This window comes from Colias croceus, chromosome 27 (assembly GCF_905220415.1).
Source record: "Colias croceus chromosome 27, ilColCroc2.1".
NCBI classification, from domain to species: Eukaryota; Metazoa; Arthropoda; class Insecta; order Lepidoptera; family Pieridae; genus Colias; species Colias croceus.
Window position 1 is genome coordinate 4,100,370 of NC_059563.1, and position 23,439 is coordinate 4,123,808.

Genomic DNA, 23,439 nt, shown 5'->3' on the forward strand with positions numbered 1-23,439 from the left:
TTGGAGTGGCCAGCTCGTAGCCCGGATCTTAATCCAATAGAACACATCTGGAACATGCTTAAAAGAAACATAAAGTTCGATTCCAACCCAGCACTAATGTTAGATGAGCTTAGAAATACAGCTGGGGCCGTTTGGTACACTATAGCTCAAGTGGTCTCCAAAAATGTCTTCTAGAGTATGCCAGACTGGATGCAAACAGTGTTTAAGGCAAGAGAAGGAAACACCCTTTATTCAAAGGTTCAATTTTTTTTATGGAAACGTTCTTTCTAATTTTTTAGCATTTTTTAAGAAATCATTTAAATTTCACAGGAAAAGCGTAAATTCTTGTTTAATTCATATCTACTCGGTAGTACTTCTTATTAACTTCCAATTATTAATAAAAGTTAGTAAAAACATTAAAGTAACTAGTTTTGATTAAATTTTTATTGAATTTTGTAGTAGAAAAGAAATAGTGTTATTTTACGCAAAAATTTGCAGTGGCCAAGATTCCGTGCCGGTGAGTGTACTAAAGCGTGTTATTTACGCGTTACCAGGCAAGTTCAATGAACAGACTATTTCAGGGCCTGCTGAATGTTCGTAAAACAATATTTACATTCATTATTGAGTTTATACTGGAAATAGTCAATAGGCGGAAATTGGCAGGCATTTTTCTTAACTAGCTTCTGTAAGCGGTATTGCTTGCTATGAACACGAAAATATTTCTCATTTCTATGTATACCAAATTTTAGCAGTAGAAACAAATGAAATGACATGAAATACCTTTTCCATTTTGTATATTGACAAACTTTAGGATTTCTCATTTTAAGAATAATATGCTTGAATTAGCTTATACATAGTACTTATAGTAATTATTAGATCCAATGATACCGTGATACGTAGGAAATAGAAATACAGTTGTAGTTTATATCGTCGCCAATAGATGGCGCTACTGATTAAAAGCTCCTCTTTAGCTCGCGCTTTCAAAGTTTTTTTTCGATATCCTGATAAACTCGAGACACTTCTCCCAACGTATCCATTTGCAGGGCATCGCGCCATACCATCGGAGACCGCCGGACATAAGAGGCCTACCACGTGACCTAGTCTCCTAGGACACGACCGCTTCCTCGCCGCTGGCTGATGGGCGCCCCCCGGCACTTTGCCGGCGGGCTCGACCTCGCTAAGTGGCGGGTGGCTTCACCCACGGACATTCCTCCCTGCAGCAGCTAGCAGATCGCCCGCGATACCACGCGGGCTCGATCGCACTGCAGCAGGACACCTCCCGGACACGACACCTCGGACCATTAGGTCCCACCCAGTGCCCCGCCTGTAGTTGCAGGCGGCGTTGCCACCACTGAAAGGGGCCGTCGCCCCGAACAGTTACCCCGAGGCCTGTGAAGGCCTGCGTGGATGACCCCGCGATCCAACGTATCTCTGGTTTCCCTTCAAAACGTATAAATCTTTCGCCTTTTACTAAAGATTTCCGTGGAGGGGAACACTCAAATGAGTCTTTAATATTTTTGACACCTTGGATTTATCCAAGGTATAGAAACGCACCATTAACATAAAATATGTAGTTCAAATATCATAAATTCATTAATCATGATTAATATTTATTAAATTTATTAGTTACTAGCGGTCCGCCCCGGCTTCGCCCGTTTTACATATTTCGCAATAAAGCCTATGTCCTTTCTCAGGCCAAATTTCATCAGAAGGTGTAACAGACAGAGTTACTTAATACTTTCGCATTTATAATATTAGTAGGGATTAATTTATTAATTAATATATAATATAATACATAACTTGGCTAATTGACCTATTACTAAATTAAGCCCATGGTTTCAACCACGTGAAATCCGGTGATAAATATAGCACAATATGATGAGCTTATCCAGCATATTCCAGCCAATCCCTGTATTAACTATGAGGAAGTAGGATTCTGCATATTATTAATATTATACACCACTAGGATATTTATTAGGATAAATCCGGTATTTATAGTTTATACCTATAGAGAATTTTAGCTGCATATATTTTAAAGCAATATTTAACAACAACTCATTATAAAAATTGAAAAAACAATGTTGCACATTAGGTCCCATTGTTTATGCACGAAATAAAAGCACTCCACAATGATAAACGATTATACATCTTACCACTTTGTAATAAAGACGAAACATTTAGCTATCAAAACAATGGGTAGTAAGGCGTCATAAGTACCATTTATTGAAGACCTCTAGACTCGCTAAAAGTGTACTCAAGGAGAGCTCTACACATTGGTTATTAGCAAAGGGTGCGCCATAACCAGAAATTGCCTTCTTTCAAAGCATATTTTGTATTTTATGCTTTCGGTAAAACACTGCGCGATAGTTTTGTATTATTTTTGCTTTGAAAGCGTAGCTAATGAGGTCGTCTAGAGTCTAGACAACTGTGGTGTGGCTTATTTAAAACATAACTTATTTTATGGAGACCTCTGTAAAGCGTTAAAATTCGCTAAAATATGATATGAAAAGTTATGCGTTTATTTTGTACCTTAGCATGCAGAATGCAGATATTTAAAAAATATTAAATTTTAAATAAATAAAGTTCATATATTATGTATAAGTAGTCATCGATCAATACTATGCTGTTTAACGAAAACCACAAATCTTTCACGATTTATGAAACATAGAAATAATGAGAAAGAAAAAAAGCAATAAAAAAAATAAAATTCAAACAGCAGTTTCACGTCAATTTTCGCGCCACACACCACAGAATAAAAATTTGCTTCATTCAGTTAAGGGCGTTCCACACAACACTGCCACGTAGCGCAGTTTCTCATAAGAAAAAAAATAGGGTGCGTCCTCATAAATCGTTCGGATGGCGTCAAACTAATACGTTCTGTTCTACGCACTATTTCCATTGGGGTAAGCTTAATTGAGTATTCTAACACGTGTTTGTATTTACTGAGCTCGAATTAAGCACTATTCATGGGAAAATACGAATGCAATAAATAATATTAGGTATACAAGAGTGAGCAAACATATTTTTTCGTAGGCCCCTAACCCTTATAGATGAAATAATGCCCTTAAATCAATAAAAATAATTTCGATATAGTTAACCAAAATGTTATCTTAGTTTATAATTTCTGCGATAATTTACGTAACAGCCAGCAGGTAAATTCGTCTTTCCTTTTTCACTGATTGCAATCATTAAGTTAATAATATGTACTACGTTACATATTAACTCAATGATTGCAATAATTATTTTGTCAATTTATCCGATCATAAAGTATTAGGTAAGTACTACAAGTAAATCACTATACATAGTAAAAAACAAAGTCGCTTTCTCTGTCCCTATATCCCTAATAAATGAAAAAAACTACCCAAAGGAAATTGTTTTTTTTTTTTTAATAGAGTGATTGAAGAGAAAGGTTTACTTTATATATTACATAATATGTATAATTTATTAAGTTCTTGACAAAGCGGGCGAAGCTTCGGACGTAAAGCAAGTACCTATTCGAAAAAACCAATGAAAAAACTCAATTTCCTGAACAAAAAAATATCATTAAAATATTTTTATTACTTCAATCCTTTAATCACATAATGCTAGCCTATCGCGTTAACAAAACAATAAAATACTAGGCTAGCATAACTTCAGAAAGTTGTATCGCAATAATGTTTTATCTACAGGGGTGCGGCTATCGACCGCACAACCTACCCCAAAGCTTTTCGAGGGGCTTCTAACACTGCTCTAATATTTCCTATTGAAGCGAATTCGTTTTGTTAAATATGTTACATTTGTTTGGGGATATTTCTACGTACCTATAGTGTAATTCGTATTAGAGCGATATGAGTGGTAACTGGTAATATATTTTGGGCTTATTTTAATGCTAATACCTTAATTAATTCTTATGTCAAGTTTTTTTAGTTGTTTCTACAGTTGTAACTTAAAAAAATATTGGTTTTATTTGAACGTGTACTGGCTAAAAAACTAATTGATTGTTAAGTAAATGAAATTTTGCCTTTGTAATAGATCAGGACGAAAAACTGGTGTTCCATAATTTAACCATATTTATATTATAGGAAATACACGTAAAGCACAAATCACTCATGATTTAAAATCAAAATAATTTTCTTAAACATACTAACTCAGATGTGTGATTAATCTTATTTGAAATGAACATAGATTACATAAGGTTGTTATAATGTTATCATTCTACCACTTTCATCTGTGTTGTACAAGTACTACACGTATAGCGATGAAACATCTTAGATATTGCATTGTAATATGAAAACATAGATTTAAATATCATGGCAGTACCTGTATAAACTTTAAAATACGCACGAGAATATAGAAAAATGACCTAATACATCAATATCACTCAATATCGATAAAAAAGTTGATCAAGGTCACATAACTATAACAAAGAATTAAATATCCATCAAATCTTAATTAAGTCTCACTGTCATCGTAAAATGACACAAAAAAGTCCACATATTTGACATATAAAAAGGCGGCAAAGATAATAAAAGGGAATAAAAGCAAATTGTCGGGCGTCTCGGATGAGTGTTCATACTTCGTGGAATATCACACAGACAACAGCTTTTCTTATTTTACGTCTGGCGATGGATCTCCAAATTAAAGGTTCTTATTTCAATGCGGTTATTAATTTAACCGTGAATTGTCATTGTCTCAGACTGTGGTCTCAGATGTCGGGACGACCTAAAAGTCTTTCACTGTATTTTCTCAAGAATTGCTAAATTATTTTTACCTATAAAAAAGTATTTTTGTTGGGAATTTACGATAAGTAACTTAATCATTCCATTCACAAAGATTAACATAGCATTTTTACCACCTTACGCATGCATAAATCATTACTACCATATTATTTATCATGTAATCTCAAGACTCCACACCCTGCTTGTTATCATTTCACACCCTTGTGTTTGACAGCCATTATTTATACTTAGTTTATCAGTATGCCATGCACACTTGAAATTAAATAAAAAACTCAAAACTAAAGGAATTCAAATTTGGAGCAAATAATTCGAAATTTAAACATGACACAGGTAATTAACAATGAATTAGTTATCTTGACACAGATATAGAAAAAATAAATACTTAAAAAAATACATAGTATCAAATTACACTTCATTTGCTGATTCAAGTACAGTATACTGTACTGGAATACATAGTATAATGACACTCAGTTATTTTTATAAATATTTAATTATGGAGGAAAATATCTCTGAGGTTAATTAGAGGCTCAGAAAGTTATTCCGTATACCTTGTATAAATTAAAAAATTCATAATAACCTACCTACTCGTAGTATTCAAATAAAAAAAAACGCATATTCTATAAAGCCTGTTTCATAATTATTGCTATTTTAGTCTTCTCATAAAAAGTAAGGACCTCTTTTATATGGGATATGGCACATTTGTATTTAATCGCTCTATTAACTGGTAAAAGTATGCCACTAAGACGATTTCTTCTCCTTTTTAGACTCCCAAGAAACAACGAAATAAATCCAGACATCTCCCGTAGTTACTATAACTACTATTTATTCAAATACTCTACGTATTATAAAACCTTATAAAATTTATCACAATGCAAAATTTTAACAAAAGCAATTTATCACCATATAACGAGATGAAATTGAAAGTCGAAGCGAGTTTTTGGCAACGCTCGCTCGCAATTCAACACGGGTCCATTTTTGGGCGAAACTCGAATCTTTTATATGGCAATCCATTAAACCTCCTTGGAACCACCCCGTCTAGACATTGTCTGCATTGACGCGCATGCGTGGTGCATACTACCACCACGTGGTTTCAGGTTTTCATAACCTAAAAATTTTAACGTGACATCGTAAAATATTTTTTTGTAAATAGTTTAAAACTACAATGTTGATTACAGTAGTAGAGTTAGAGAAAGAATATAAACAACTTTGATTGAAAAGCATATAGAAAAACAAATATAAATATGTAGTTATTAAATTATTATAGTAACCAAAATTTTCATATTATGTTGCAGTTGCAAAACAGCCCTTAGCTTAATTTTTGTTAAGTAAAACCTTCAATACTGTTCATTGTACTAATAACTAGAGTTATTCAATAGTTAATAATAATTATAAACATTATCATATCATAATTGCATAATTTTAATTATTACAATACATGCAATTAGCACAGCATATTATATTTTCATTAAAATTTAATATGTTACTGTTAAATGTTTACTATGCAAAATTCTTTGCAACCAGCTACATAACAATATTTTTTGTTATACCTACTTTTATGGAAATAATTCAACAGAAAACTACGGAAAATCTGGAAAAATACACTGTATATTTCCTCTAAGTTTTATCATTGATTAATAAATTCTATGTCTAGGCTCTTTTATAGGAATGCAATTAAAATAAGACAAAAAACAACAACTTTTCTAAGTATCAATGTTGTGCATATTTATTTTTCCTACAAATTGTTTGCATTTCAACTGTTTAATTGACTTTTAATATGCTAATGTTCGCTGCATAAAAAATATCAATTTCAGTGGTAGGCGAGTTCTTAATTAAGTCTTACCAAGTCAGAACTAAGAAAAAAGAGGGAAAAAGATTCACATTTGATAAAAAATGATTCGTTACTTCCTACTAATAATATTATAAATACGAAAGTTTGTGAGGATGTGAGTGTGTTTCTTTCTCTTTATGTTTATTATAGAGGGTAACTTGGATTAACACATAGGATAGGTTTCATCCCGGAAATCCCACGGCAACGGGAACTATGCGGGTTTTTCTTTCAAAACGCGGGCGGAAAGCTAGTTCCTCGATAAATGAACCTTCCTTAGATTAGCGTGTTCAAGCAAACAAACCAACAAACTCTTCAGCTTTATAATGTAAGTATAGATAAATCTATATTTACACTGCATTTATATAATCCATATTATTCAAAGATATTACTCACAACTAAACACCCTGAGGTCATGACTAACAGACATTCACTATTTCTCTTTGTTTTGTTTATCAATGACAATAAAGCTTCATTTACGTAAAAGTTCTTAGATAACATAAGTATCAACGATAATTTGTTAGAGGGAAGAATATGCGGGTCTAATGTTTTTCACAGGAATCAATATACATTCCCACTTTCTATACATTTTAGGATGACCAACTCCCTGGTACTGGCATTAGCTTCTATTAAGTATTCAATAGTTAATTCGAGAACGAAGAACCAAAGGGTCCTGAATTTGATTACCTACCATTTACCGAGGATATAGCTAACTTGCTTGTCCATAAAGACAAACGATCAGTGGAATGGATGTATGAAGCATCTTATTTCGCTTTTAACAATATAGAACTAATAACAAGCAAAAAATATATAACTAGAGCGATGTAAAATTATATCCGTTTTGCATTGCGTAAAAAGAAAAGTACAAACAACTATTCATAATAAAAAATAAGAGAAATTTCACATCGAGAACACGCCTGTAAAAACATCGATAACAAGCGCTTTCATTAATTACCATTTATAATTATTTCAGACGGAACACATGGTGAACGCGGCCATTACAAAAAAATCGCAAATACATAAACATTGACATACTAATTAACACCATAATATATCACTGAGATGCTGCCAGCATTAATTAATGACGTCATAGCGTGCGAACGCTTGTGCAATGCATTAAATTAAAAAAAAACAATTCTGCATACAGTACCACAGACTATACTCATTGGACCATATGCCGGCATTACACGGTCTGTCGATTGTGTAAACACGTCATAATCAAAGCACAGATAATAAATATCTTGAGAGGATATCATGTGAATAACGTTTAATCCAATCAGTGCTGTAATTAATTAATTTTCGTTGCAAGCCTCGTTTTTTATGTCAACTACTAATAAATAAATACCTCACTTTATTTCTTGCTTTTTTTCTAAAATGTCCAGGATTTTCAACTATACATAGAACAAAAAAATAGTTAAGTAACTATATTCTCTTTTAAATATTTTCACCAAACTTATCATAAGAGTTTAGGTATTTAATATTTATAATATATACATTAGGTATTCATTATTCCATGTAGGTATTTATAATAACACTCCCCTTGTTGTAGGCAATAATTTGCATCTGTTACACCGATCGACTTTCATTTATGAGCAAATAATTAATCAACCTTTTGTTATCGAGATGCATTTTCAACAGATTTCAAAAAAGGAGGTTTTTCATTCGACTTTATTTGGTTTTGTTTTGTAATCTCATAATCTCAGGATCTTTACTAGATTAAACGATTTTGATCTTTTTTATTTGAAAGCTGATACCTCTCATGTGGTCCCATTTAAATTTGGTCAAGTTCTGACACTTTGAAGGAGGTTTATTTTTTGTTAAAAATAATAGGTCATGTGTTTAGTGTAAGTATCAAAACACATAGGGCATTTACTCATATCTATACTTATTAATATAGTAAATCTGAAGAGTTTGTTTGCTTGCTTGATCGAACTTCTGATCTTATTTGAAAAATTCAGTGTAAGCATAGCCCATTTATTGAGGAAAGCTATATGCTATATATCATCACGCTAAGACCAATAGGAGCGGAGCAATGCGGGTAAAACGGGGCACAGTTAGTTTAGTATTGCTTGTACATTTCACATTTTTATTATGCAAGTACATTTTCACAATACGTAACGTAACAATTTATAATTACGTCAATCAATTAAACTTATGCGATCGGATTTACTTCATGATTCACATGTTTTTTCTCACGATTCATATTATTTTTATTGCTCAATAACTTTTGAACTGAAATACACAAAAGAACAACGTTACGTGTTACGTGATTTTTTATCCCAACTAACTAATACGGTAATATGAAGGTAATTGTTAGTAACAATTTATTTTGCCATTGCAAAAAAAAACTTTCGATTTGCTAAAATGTAATTAATAGCTGATATGTAAACAGATTTCATTCACGCATAAATTATTTAGTTTATGTCTTTCGGCCATTCTAAAACATTTCTTTCCCTTCATTCAATTAATAGCGTACTCAAAAAAAACTAACCTTTAATTCCACGTTTTATTTTTCAAACCCCGATTATTCAATGTAAGTACTTTTATTTCAATATCGATCTCTGTAATCTGTGGATTAAACTTTTGTTCTTTCACGTGTTTTATCGAAATTAAAATATTCTATTCATAATTAAATATCACAAGGCCATATTCACCCGGTATTCGCTGACACAGTGTCTACTATCAAGCTTTTCATTTGCATAATGCAGCACTATCGATTTCGACACCATCTAGTCTGTGTCTATTTCACGCGAAAATAGATCCTATCGTAAGCATGTACGTGTGATTTTTGTACAGCCGTTTATTTAATTGTTAAGGTCTAACCTTCTAACACCTAATGAAAAAGAGAAGCTAGAACAGTGAAGACGTTAGTACGTACCATGGTAACCAAAAATATATTTTTTAATATTATTTTTTTTTTTTTTGCAGAAGCAATGGAGCGTAAGCGCAACTTGATGATAATCGATATTCAAAATAGGATGTCCTATAACTTATAGGGCTTCATGGTAGCAAAGAGATGAAGAGATGCAATAGTATCTAAACGCAAGCGAAGTGCGGCATTTTAAACACGATATGAAGTCAACATTACGTTACTTGTGATGTTATTATAACGTACCTGGAAATTATTTCCTTACGCTTAGCTACCGTTTACATCATGCCATATTGTTAAAAAGCGATCTACAGATATTACAAATATCATCTAAATATTAGAAAAATTATGTAATTTTACCATCGAATGTATTTACCATCGAATCTAAAATTCACTTTTCACTACAGGACATAGGCAAAATTATGGCAACGGAGTATACTGCCATAAATTAAAATATTGAATTAAATTCACTTTTCCTTCACGAGGGATTGACTTTCCTCCCAATTTAATGAGACGATTATACCAAAAAAATATAAGTTATTAAAGTAAAAATGTACGTTATGTCTAGTTCAAGAATTAAATTAACTTATTGAATTGCCAGCTATAAAAACGCAATAGATAAACGTGGAAAATCACCACATTTTCCACACCAATAAGAACAGAATGCGATTCAATTATGGTGCCTATATAAAGAAATTTAAATGCATTCTACACGCTTCTGGAATAGAAAATATATGATTATGCCGTTTGCTTGGCGCCAGCGTTTCCTCCATTGCAAGATGGCGGTGAATCGAGAGGGCCATGGCGTAACATGAATACAAGTAATGTCTGAACGCGATCAAATGCTTATGACAGCGTGATTTTGTAATTGCTAGAGTTATACTGATTTCGATATTGAGGATTAGCAATATACCAACGACCTTTAAAATAAATAGATGATTTTCTGATAGGTTATGCTGAAGAGTTCATACTAAACATAAACACGCATAGAGGTATTTAATAAAAAACATCTAATATAATATAACGCATTCTATTTCATCATCTTTAATTAAGATTTATTAAAAAAGTCACACTTAGAAAAAAAATTATAGATACTTAAATAAACAGTGTTCATAGAGTAAAAAATCCTTTTTATTGATTTTTCCTTGGATTTTTCCCTCCTCGTTGAAAATATTCCATAGGCTCAGTAATTCCAATATTCTCAACAAATATAATTTAAAAATGAATTTTTATTAACTTAAGTCACCGATATATTAAAGTAATAAAAATAAAACCTTGTACTGAATAACTATATACTACAATTTCGACACATATGGGTATTAAATTATACTTATTTATGAGCGACCTAAATTGTAAAATTTTGCCAGCTTGAAAAAGTGCGTAGGTACTTTACACAATGTTCATTAACATCCTGATAATGATTTTGATTAAAAAAAATCTATAAAAAATGTTAATAACTTGAAAAGCAAGGTGTTCAAAAAATACGCAATATGCAAAAATAAATATGGTGTCTGGTTCTTTAATTTATGCAAGCTTGTAGTTGTAACCTCTTTTTAAGGCACAGTCTATTAACAGGTACATATTTTGAAAAGCTGCTAATTTAGCAATAGTAAATCTTTCCCGTAAATTACTATATTTACGTTATCATCCGATAAATCATTACTCAAACTAAAATCACTTTACCTATGTAGTTATGTAAACTAAATATAACCTAAGCCTCATCCTATGACTAATGACTTCCCTCCATTTCTTGGTAACTAGTGCAATTCTTTAGTTCGGAAATTGTATGAAGATTCTTGGTAAAACTACGTTTTGCGTTCCATATTATAATATTCGACTTCTTTTTGGTAATTTTGTTTTAATTTGCTCCCCAAATAATTACCAATAATGCAATTAAAAACAAAACCATGTAAACGAAATTAATACGCAAAAAAACACCCTGGTGTATAAAATTTGACCTTTCGCGGTTCGGCTCATAGGTTACATTACGCAAAAAGTACAAATTACTGCTTTGTCATATTATATCACAAAATGAGGAAAAGGCTTATTATTGATTTATTTTTAAACTAAACAAACAACAGTCATTTACTTTATACTATAAGTCTAAGAGCAATTAACCTATAGAGTACTTGTATCGAGCGTATACAATTTACATATATTTGTTTCTCTCTATCTAAAGAAAACGTCGTATGAAAGAATGAGACAGCTATAGACAACAAGCTACGTTTCAACATAGTCATGGCACCATTTTTACTATAGGTACGTATTTAGATAGATAGAAGGTGATAGTGATGGGATGTGCTTCAATCGATAAAATCGTGAATGTATTTTGCATTTACGGTTTCGTGAAATAATAAATAATAAAAAAACAAAACTTATAATTAATTTCAGTTGAATACATTATTTGTTTAATCCTACGTATATAATAAATGCGAAATTATGTGAGAAGGGATGTTACTCTTTCACTGCGGAACCGATTACAATGAAATTTTGTACATACACACATAGGTTAGGTTTTATCCCGGAAATCCCACGTGAACGGGAACTGTGCAGGATTTTCTTTAAAAACGCGGGCGGAAAGTTAGTACATTATAAAAGAAATTTTAAAACTTGAAATGTAATTTAAAATAAAGTAGGAAATGATGATAAAGTTAAAGGAGTGAGGAGAAAGGCACAGTCAGCATGAAGGAATCATGCAGCATTTTAACAAGTTAATAAAAGGACAGTCTTAATGAAAACATTTTCCTAACATCCTACTAATAAATCGAAAGTTTGTGAGGATGGATGTTTGTTACTCTTTCACGCGAATACTACTAAACCGATTACAATGAAATTTGGAAAAATTACTTTTGATCCCGTAAATCCAACAGGAATGGGAACTATGCGGGTTTTTCTTTGAAAACGCATGTATATTAAGTATGTATTTCAATAGTAGTTTCTCATCTATGAGAACTATCATTTAATCAACCGTTTAATTTTCACATAGTTACACATTTAAAGTAGGTAACTTATGTGTAAAAAATTTCAAAATAAAAATTCACTCTCTTTAATCAAATGTATTTATTATCTACAGGAACAAAAAAAAAACGTAAGCGTAAGATTGCACAATTCTTCTAGAGTATCCATCTTGATAACACGTAGGCTCGAAATGCAGTGAACACAATATTGCAAATTGTGGCGGCGTCCAATCAACTCATGTCTCACGTTTTATACCCATTTTTTATTTAGCTCTGGAAATCTAAAACAAAATGAATTTATTAATAATCTGAAAAAGAAATTAATAAACAACAAACGAAAACTAAAACACATAGGGCAAATAAAACAACCACGTGGTATGTTTTATTTTCCTGCGGTAAAAAATTTACATCTATTATTTGCAACAACAACTACATATAAATCTGATTTATGAAACAAAATAAATAAATCAACGTTAATATGAAATAGATTTTTTGTCATAAATCGATAATATACGCTAGATGTGTTACAACACTACGGTGGTAAACAAAATGCCAAACGTGATATTATTGTGACGTTTTTTAAAAATTATTTCATTATTTTATATTCCACAACCCCATAAAGTGGGTAAATGTTACAGTTACAACATAAAATTACAAAAAAGCGCTTGATAAAACCTTCAAATAGGTTTAAAACATAAATATTTATCAATTTGCTGAAAATCACTTACCGATGGAAAGATATTTTTACATTGTTTTTATCCAAAACTCCCATTCGACTAGTGATAGCCGGTTGCTAAACATACAATAGTTATTTTAGCACACTGACAAATAAAAAGAAACACTGTACACTTTATATTTTCTAAATATTTCGTTAAAAACACTTGAAGCACTGAGCCCACCAGCTGGTTGGAAAACAAACTGACTGCCGGCGCGCTACGTTTGAAGACAGTGCAGATACTCTATCGCTATCTCAATCTGGCTTATGCTGTTATTGACTAAGAGTAAGTAGATTAGAAAATATGTATTTTGTTCTGTCTTAATATAAGAACTCTATAGGTTAATTGCTCTTAGCTATAAGTATATCTAAACTTTCATCGCTATTCGCATCTGTAGCACATACCTACCTACTATGACACGTTTATTTTAAGTTTAAATTTCTGGACAAAGCTAGCTGAATCTAGAGACTAGATATCATTCACATTCTTACATACAACAGGACGAGAATTGCAAGGAAAGCCAGCGAAAGTATCCGAATTAGTATGCACAGAGTACAGACTAACAAGCACCCTAATCCGTTACATATCTTGCTGAATCTATGTAAAGTTTGTCGTGTCTACTTGTATGGTTTATTGATTGTAGTTTCACTGTACGTAAGGGACGTTATGTATGTTTGAATGCATAAATACTTATGACGTCACAACTCACAATGCATTAAGTTTTTAAGCTATTGCATAGCTTCTATCGCCCGCGATATAAGCTATGCAATAGCTTAAAAACTTAATGCTTGCCTTGAGCGCGGGGACCGAATCCAGAAATTGCGTAACGAAAAACCTCACGCTCCCCACTCCGACAGGCACGGAGGTGTGGCTTGAAGGCATGCTATGCAATAGCTTTACCGCGGCAGTCCCCGAGTGCCAGACGTATTTTTTTTTTGTTTTATGGATGGATTTAAAGATTAGGGAAAAGAAACGAGTTTTAAATAAATAAAGGAATAAGTAAGTATTTGCTTTTATTATCTATGGTTTTATTTTTTGAATAAAAAGCATATTCTAACCGACCATGTGTCGAATTTGAAATCATTCGAACTTCCTTCCATTTGTACGGGTGCGTTCAAGGAAGCGCACATCATTAATTCCACGCTCGTGCGTTGCACAATCGCAACACTCATAATTCCCGCCATAAACAAATATAATAACATATAATTCGACACAAGATTGCATATAGAGTTTAGACCTAGATGGAATAGAAAATTAGTGTAACAATTATTGTCGAAGACATTCATAGCTTATTTATTGTAAGACGTATAGTTAGGTAGATAGGCTTGTATTTTATTTAAAAATAAAAACAGACATTCATAGTATATCTTCGTGTTTTTCGTTGGAAAGCTACGAAGTTCTAAGGATGATTAATAAAATAAATATTTGTTGGGTCAATTTAAACACGAAAGAATTTCAAAATGAAAAAAAAAACTTTACGAAGGAAGCGAGGATTCATAAGAAACATTTTTTGAACCCAATGAACACAGTGGGATTCACAGCTTTTTTTACTCGTGCATATATTTTTTAGGCTAAAGCACTAAATTGCAAAGGGAAATTTATCTAGCCTTTGTGGATTTCGAAAAAGCCTTTGATACGCTGAGTTGGTCAAGTATTTGGTCACGTCTGCAGGATATTGGAGTACCTCGGAAATTAATTAATATCATAAGAGCTATGTATGAAAAATACACCTGTACAGTTTCTCACAATGGCTTGTTATCGGATGACATACGCGTATATGCAGGAGTACGTCAAGGATGTTTGCTCTCACCTCTGCTCTTCCTTATTGTCTTAGATGGCATTATGCTTGAACCTCTGTCAACAACCGCCGCGGTATTGAATGGGGTTTGACTGACACTCTCGAGGACTTAGATTACGCAGACGATATCTGTCTGTTCAGTCACACCCGTGAGGATATGCAAGCCAAGCTTAATGACCTACAGGGAGAAGCTACAAAGAGGGGCCTGAAGGTAAACACTCGCAAGACGCAAGAGATGAGGTGTGGCGAAACGAGCTCGCAGCCGCTGCGAATTGATTCCGAGTGTGTAGAGCGCGTGAACCAATTCACCTACCTTGGAAGCGTTGTGACAGAGAACGGTGGTACGGAAGAAGACATCGTTTCAAGGATAGCCAAAGCCAGGGCCACTTTCGCTCGGCTGCGACCCGTGTGGCAATCGAGTAAATTAACGCGGAGGCTTAAGCTCAAAATTTTCCAGTCCAACGTAAAAACTGTATTGCTATACGGGTGTGAAACATGGAAGGTCACAAAGGACATCACACGCCAGCTGCAGGTTTTTGTTAACCGCTGTCTCCGCCGAATCATCGGAATTTACTGGCCAGAAACTATCTCCAACGATGACCTTTGGAAATGCTGCGATGAGACACCGATCGCCCTTCAGATTAAACGCCGTAAGTGGGGCTGTATTGGCCACACGCTACGTAGAGACCCGGAACACATACCAAAGCAAGCTTTGGATTGGAACCCCCAGGGAAAACGGAAACGTGGCCGTCCAAAGCTCACTTGGCGTCGTACTGTTATCGCAGAGGCCAAGTCAATCGGAAGGTGCTGGAGCGAGATAAAACGAGCTGCCCAAAATCGACACGCATGGCGGAGTACTGTTGACGCACTTTGCCCCAGCTAGGGGCCTTAGGATATTAAGTAAGTAAGTACTAAATTATAAGATTCTGTTCACCGTTGAGCTGAGTCATCGATTAGTGACCTTCTTCACGAATAACTGTCTAATGGGCCGCTAAAATTCTCGATACTGTTAGCATTCATTTGCTTTAAAATCATTAATGTTCATTTATATTATAATGAACATTTTAGCAATCGAATTAATTTTCATAGAGGGCTTGAAGAAATACATTTTAATCTAACGTCAATTTTATAGGAAATATTCGTAAAAAAATCAAGTTTAAGATTAAAACTTAGTTATAGAAAATGACATACCTAGGTGAAGCTAGACGTAAGACGTACCTACCAAATACCTACCATTACTTAAATGATCGTTTTCAATAAATATTAATACATAATTAATTAGTTATAGGTACTTGAATAGCTCGGTTACAATTTCAAAAATCGAATTTGTCGAGCATAGAGCTCAAACTTAATTCGATACGACACGCTACAGACTGTTTAGTGTTTATTGCTTAACACTGTTACTTCAAGAAAATGATTAATCACATAAAAGGTGGGTGTACACTACAGGCAATGAACCCAGTGTTCGCAATGCATGCCATAATAGGAAACAAACCTGTCCCATCCCGTATAGCCTGGGGAAAATCACGATTATGGTGCACGGACAGTTTCATTACATTTTCTTTTTTTGTGTGCACCTAGCTGTATGTGAAGCTTTATTCTCGCTAAGTATCTTTATTCTGGACATGGACAGGAACATAATGTCGCGTCGTTCACAATAACATTATAAGTAATTTAAAGATTAAAAGTTAATCATAAACTGCATAGTGCATCTAAGACCGAGAATTTTGACACCTAGGATTACCTAGGTGTAATCAAAAATTTGTATCCTTGTTATCTCTGTTAGCTACCACAATCGAGACTTTCGTACACGAAATTATTGGGCGTCTCATCAAAATAAAGCTACAAACGGAAAATTAGCTTGATAGTAGTCACTTGCAAAAATGGGCGATGTATCCTGAACTATATCTGTTTTTTATAAAATACCTCAATGTACATAACTAATAGGTATGTTTGAAATAAAATTCTATTCAATCTGAATTAATTTAATATAATTACTAGCTGCTCCGCGCGGTTTCACCCCCGTGGCTCCACTCCTGTTGCTCGTAGCGCGAGCGTGATGAAATGTAGCCTGAAAACCTTCCAAGATAAATGGGCTATCTAACACCGAAAGAATTTTTCAAATCGGACCAGTAGTTCCCGAGATTAATGCGTTCAAACAAACAAACAAACAAACTTTTCAGCTTTATAATATTAGTATAGATAGGTAAGTACTTACCTACATATTTATAGTTGTATCTGTTTCTACTTTCTGCATTACTTCTGTAATGAAGTACCTAGGTAAGATTTTTCCTTTGCCACGCTGTATTTTTTTTCTAACAGTTCAAATTCAAATAGTATCACCTTGGTTCTAATTTTCATTCCAATTCATTTCCAATTAGACAAAATTATATATAGGTAGTTTTACTTGTTGTTATGATTATTAATAAAACCCACGCTGAATCGTTTTCTTTATAATTATTTAACGTGAAAATACGGACATCATATTATTTATCGAATTATTATTTTAATAAAATAAATAGGTACCTACCTAGTTAGCTAGAATATTTCCATGTTTCCATTAGTAATATTTATCACTAACGTGTATTAAAATTTATTTTATGGTACATATACTACATGAGCATAGCTTAATTTATAAACAAAATTAACATAAAACATTAGGTACATACCGAAAAAGTCTTCCCAAGTCATAGAATGATCCGAATCTGCGTTCGCTCCATCCATTTTGATGCACTAAACTTTAAGCGTTCTCATTTTATAACAGACAATAACACAAAACTAATCACCGAACACACATTTTTTATCTAAATCACTGGTATAACATTTTAAAAAGTTAAACTATTTGTTGACAAACAAAAGGACATCGCGTTAGCAGCCCTGCAACGAAATATACGTCTACACGGCGTCACAATCTCCTCGTGAATGAAGTTCGAACTTCGAAATTCGAATTGGTTTGAATAAGTTCAAGCCGTGGGCTGGCGGACGCGGAGTTGAGAAACGAGACGAGAAAATAAAATTACGTTCATACATTGCTCAATGTCTATAGAATTGTAATTCGAATGTATGTTGTAGAGTTTAATACTGAATAACATAGGTAATAATGAGGATTCCATTTTTGTATGATTTGTAAGTACTCATTATATGAAAATAAAGAATAGAATTTATTTCCAAATAGTTAGATTGAAATAATGAGGAATCTTTTTTAAGTACATACTTATAATTATATAAAAATCGAGAGTCTCTATTAAACTTTAATATCTATACATGTCTATATATACATATAATAAATCTGTAGAAGGGTCAATTCTGTACATTGAAAATATTGAAAAAATAAATAGCAGGGGGTGTTACTGGATCGATACCAAACCCAAATAGGTATGTGATTAAAAATATTTTTTTCCGTCTGTCTGTCTGTCTGTCTGTCTGTATGTTCAGGCATCACGTGAAAACTAACGGTTCGATTTCGATGAAACTTGGTATAATTTTATACTTTATTATCCTGGGCATAAAATCGGATACTTTTTATCCCGGAAAAATACGTAGAAATAAAATAAATCTTAACTTTTCTTAATTTTTCGCGGGCGGAAGCTAGTTCCTAATAAATAAACTTCGTATTCTTTGTAGTCTCATTTGTAGTAATATAAATTAATTGATCAATTTATTCTATGCATCTATTTTACCGTGGACCCTTGTCCCTTTTCGTCCCAGATTTTCATTTCCTATTCAATTTATCCGGGGTCCGGGGTCCGGGGACTGGAATCTGGATATTATCACAGAGCAAATAACATCTGCATCATTATCATTTAAAAAAAACATAAATATTTTCTTCTATTCCTATCATCCTATGACGTCTATGCACGTCGATGTGTCAAATTGCAGGTATAAGTTTTTTTCTCCTCATATAATTTACATGTACTAATTTATTTATTACAGAATTTAAATTTCATTCAGGTTTTCTAAATTACATTCATCTCCGGAAAGATGCGTTTTTTATAAACGTTTTTTTATGTGGCTTTCTAGCAGTTTCGGATTGTTTACTCAAATGGCAACATTATAGAATTGATCCGTTGATTTCGACAACATGGCGATTTCAGATGGACAAATTTTTTGTACACTAAACGTTAGGTATCGCGAACTATAATCGTTTTTGTTCAGATTTGTCTATTATCTTCGCATTCATCACATCTTATTAAACTTATTTTCTGTATGTGAGTGGATTTTAATTTAATATAGTGAAAGCCGCCATTTCATAAAACAAATATTTGGATTACAGGTAAAACCAGTTTTGTTACTTTATTGTTATTTAATACGTATCGTACACCTGTGCCTAAACATTTTATAAGCATTCAAGAACTATATTCTACAGGAATTGTACAATTTTTCACAGAACAATACAAAATATATCGATATATCAATGAGTGGATAAAGTCGAAAAGCTATTAATTGCAAAAATGCCCCGGCGTTGCTTGGATACCGAGGAATTGATGATAGCTAAGAGGAAGAAAGTTATAGAACAATGCTCTAGTCTTGATGTGAGTTATTGTGATGATGAAGCACTCAACCCAGGCATTGTATTCACTGATGTAACCCAAAGGCAATGGCGCCTTGGAAAACCAATTGGTAAGTTAATTATGCAAACTATTTTAGGAAACAATGTATCATTCAGTGCATTATTGTGAATCATATAATAAAAGTTTAATGATAACAATAAGTATATTATTTTTAATGTCAGGCTCTTCAACCTTGAAGAAGCAGAAAGAAGATAAGGATATGCCACTCCAGGTTCTAATATAGTTGAATATAAATACTTAGAAAATACTACCCAGTTCACACACATTGTTGTGAAGTTTTTATGTTACTTGTGTTGTTTAATTGTTTTTTTTTAAACAACAAAGATATTGTTGTCTACATACATTCTTTTACAACAACTTATCTATTATCTGTTGATGTGAGTTATGGTATATGATTAAAAAGGAGAAAAAAAATAAGTCAGGGATAGTGAAAAACATTATTAATACCAGGAAACACAATTTTGTAAAGTACTCATTTGAATTTAATTATCTTTTTGATTATGCAACAAGAAGTGAAAGTTGCATGAGTAAAACATCAAGCAAAGATTCATATTCATTCATGATTTTTATTTAGTAATTTAATCATTGGATAGTATTTATTTATTAATATGGAGTGGAAGATTATTTATCTATACAAATAAAATCTTGAATTTGAATATTTTAATTTTACAAACAACATAATATGAAAGACTTTAATATGAGTAAAAGTTAATCTAACTAATATGAGTATAATGGTATTTTCTAGGGTTTGATTTTACGCGAGTATTATACATTTAGAAATTAAAGACTTTAACGGATTTTAAACGTGATTTATTGCTGTAAAGTGTTCGAAACGTCGAGAAAATAATATAATGAATAAATCGCGTTTAAAATCCGTTAAAAAGTCTTTAATTTCTAAATGAGTATAATGGTTTAGCCATTTTACTCAAATTGAAAACTGCAATGATTCATAGTTTTTGTTACATGTAAACAATGTAACAAAAATGTTGTTAACACGACGATTTATTATTCAATAATTTCATTACTCTATTTACAGGACGAGGAAGTTTTGGTAGAATCTACTTGACGTCTGATGAAATTGATAAAGAAGTCACAAAATTAAATGCTAGATATGTAGTGAAAATAGAGCCACATACAAACGGGCCGCTATTTGTTGAAGTTCACTGCTTAATACGATCTGGGCAGACATCTAAAGGTAAATTATGATAAAATTGCAAAATATGCATTGCTCAAACAACTAAATATTATTACTTTCCATGATAATGTGTTTATCTTTGACCTTCTAAAGAGCTCAACTATTACAAACATTTTGTTTAAAGCAACAATAATTGTTTCGTGGCCTCATTTATAATTATATAATATAACCTTTATTATTTCTATTGCAGTGAGAGCATGGCGACAACAACACAAACAAAAACGGCTAGGCATGCCCCATTATATAGCAAGTGGTTCATTCACTGATGAAAATACAGGCATAAGATACAGATTTCTCGTACTGCCTCGCTATGACATTGATCTTCATAAAGTTATAACAAGAACTAAAGTTCTGGACTTAAAAAATGTGCTCATCTTGGCAATGCAAATATTTGATGTACTTGAGTACTTACACAATCAAGGATACACACATTCGGATATAAAAAGCTCAAATCTCATGTTGGGATTTGATGGCAACAAATTTAATAAACTACAAGTTCCTAAACCCGCTCCATCATTCCAAAAAGATACTAAACAAGCTGTTGTTTTGTCCAGAAAGCCGAAAAGGGCTAAAAGCAGTAAGGGGCGTACATCAAACTATTATGACGATGAAGACTTTACAGTCAGAGAGAACAGAACATCACTAGATGATTCCATTCATGATAAAAGACTGACCAGTGTTCGGCAGAAACTGTCGAAAATATTATCTGACAAGGATAATAGAACACTGCATAGACATCACGCATTCAATCTACGGCAGATCACAAGTTACGTTAACTATGAAGACTTAAATAGTTCCATATGCTCAGATAGGTCATATCAAGTATTACTAGATGATGTCAGCAAGATTCACGATGATGGTACTAATGCCTTGGAAGAGATTTACCGAGAAGCAATCTTATCACAATCAAATGGACAGATTTACTTATTAGATTATGGTCTAGCCTCAAAATTCCTGGATTCTAATGGTAATCACAAAGAGTTTGGCATGGACGCTAGGAAAGCACATGATGGTACGCTAGAATATAGCTCTAGAGATTCACATATTGGAGCACATTCTAGGAGATCTGACTTAGAAACTCTAGGATATAACTTATTAGACTGGCTAACTGGTACATTACCATGGAAAACAGCGGAAGTACTTGCTGAACCAGATTTAGTTCACGCACTGAAGAAAAACTTCATGAGCGACATTAAATTGCTCTTGAAAACATGTTTCAAAACTGAATTCTATCCACAGTTCTTGGAGAAATACTTGCAATATGTGACAAGGTTAGATTTTACTGAAAAACCAGACTATGACTATTGCAAAAGTCTGTTTAGAAGTGAATTATTGAAAAATGGATATATTTTCGATAAAGAGCTACTTCTCAATTTCAATGAGGCGCCAAAATCGCCGATTAACAGGAATTGCTATTCCAAGAGACTAGGTACTAAGAACACGCCACCTGATTTTCTTGCAAGGAACGGAATAAAGAAAGCCTACGAAAGGGAAAATGTATTTTCTCTTGAGAATGATCTAAAATTGGAACTCCTAAAGCAAACTTTAAACACATCCAGTGATGGGCAAAGAAAGCCGTGTTCGTCACGTAATTTCTTTATATCCGATGCGGATTTGGTCGCGCGTTTGAAGAAGACTTTGATGCCACATGACATATGTGGTAAAAAGCTATCGCCGAAAATGTTGCGATCTAACAAGAGAAATATAAAACGTAAGGGTATGAGGCGGCACAGGAATAGTATTGGGAAGTTTGGCAATTTCTTGGGTTCAGCTAGGCAGTTTACATGGGCGGAAATATTAGCTGGAAATCCAGAAGATATTATTCGTAAAGAGCGCAATCCGCCACCGGTAGATACATTTGTAGATGACGATTCTACTTGTAAGTATAGAATAAGGAAGCTATCCAATGCATCTGATAATTCCGACTCAAATCTTCAATCGCCTCTATTACAGAAAGACTATTTACTAGCCTTGAATCCTACATATGCTATGAAAGATGTGGTAGCCAATTTCAAAAAGAAAGTGTCGAAAAAATCTCAAAAGACTACTGAAGACTGTAATCAAGGATTTGAAGGATATACTCCAGCAATGATTAGAGTTATTAAACTAAGGCAAAAACGTGACAGTAAAGATAAATTAGAAGCCGTAAAGTCAGAAACTGAGCAAATAATCAGTAAAAGATGTACTAGGTCCATGGCGAGCAAATCTAAACAACCTATAAAAGAAAAGACTGTAAAAAATGTGAAAATGAATGAAGTAGTTTCTCAAAAAGAATGTGAGTCTCCTAAAGAAGATAAAAATGATTCAACACCACCTCAAACAAGAAAATCAAGTAGAGTTAGGAATAAACAAGAAGCTAAAGATATTGAAAGTCCTCAGTCACAAAAATCATCACCGAAAAGTGAGTATATTCGTTTGTTTTGCAACATATAACAAGTTGAAATTAATTATTTTAATATGTACAGTATAATTATGTACCTGAAGTATAAAATTGGCCAGTAGAACACATACACAACACCCAAAACTGTCAAAAAGTTATATTTAAACAAATTTATTTAAATCAGTCTGAATTTAAAATATGTTACAATTCATATGTAACAACTATGAAATAATAACAACACCACTCCATTTGTAATAAGTTTAAATATTTCATAATTAAATTATAATAAATGTATTTTTTTTTATTCTAGAAATACCAGTACGCAAGAGAACAACAGTTACCGTCAACAGACTAAGGCTGAGAAGCAGTAAACGCAAAAAATAAAGTTCAAATTTAAATGTCTACAATCTACATGTTAGAATAAGTTTTGT

At 32.9% G+C, this 23,439-nt stretch overlaps 2 protein-coding genes and 1 non-coding gene across 3 annotated transcripts in view; 2 read left to right on the plus strand and 1 right to left on the minus strand.

Annotated features, from left to right (window-relative positions):
- LOC123703712 overlaps nt 1-17,756 on the minus strand; it is an 80,122-nt gene extending 62,366 nt beyond the window's left edge. The window contains exon 1 of the mRNA XM_045651804.1: nt 17,532-17,756. Coding sequence (XP_045507760.1) covers nt 17,532-17,586 — 55 coding nt within the window. The 5' untranslated portion in view covers nt 17,587-17,756. The remainder of the gene's footprint in view (nt 1-17,531) is intronic.
- Nucleotides 1,406-1,521, plus strand: LOC123703906. Its single transcript, XR_006753070.1, has one exon. It is a non-coding gene; the product is annotated as a U5 spliceosomal RNA (small nuclear RNA).
- Nucleotides 17,757-18,912: 1,156 nt separating the features above from the next.
- Nucleotides 18,913-23,419, plus strand: LOC123703782 (nucleosomal histone kinase 1-like). The gene is made up of 5 exons (XM_045651933.1): nt 18,913-19,135; nt 19,250-19,482; nt 20,470-20,628; nt 20,819-23,029; nt 23,319-23,419. The coding sequence occupies exons 2-5, from the start codon at nt 19,314-19,316 to the stop codon at nt 23,390-23,392; spliced, it is 2,613 nt and encodes an 870-aa protein (XP_045507889.1). The 5' UTR covers nt 18,913-19,135; nt 19,250-19,313; the 3' UTR covers nt 23,393-23,419.
- The last annotated feature ends 20 nt before the right edge of the window (nt 23,420-23,439 follow it).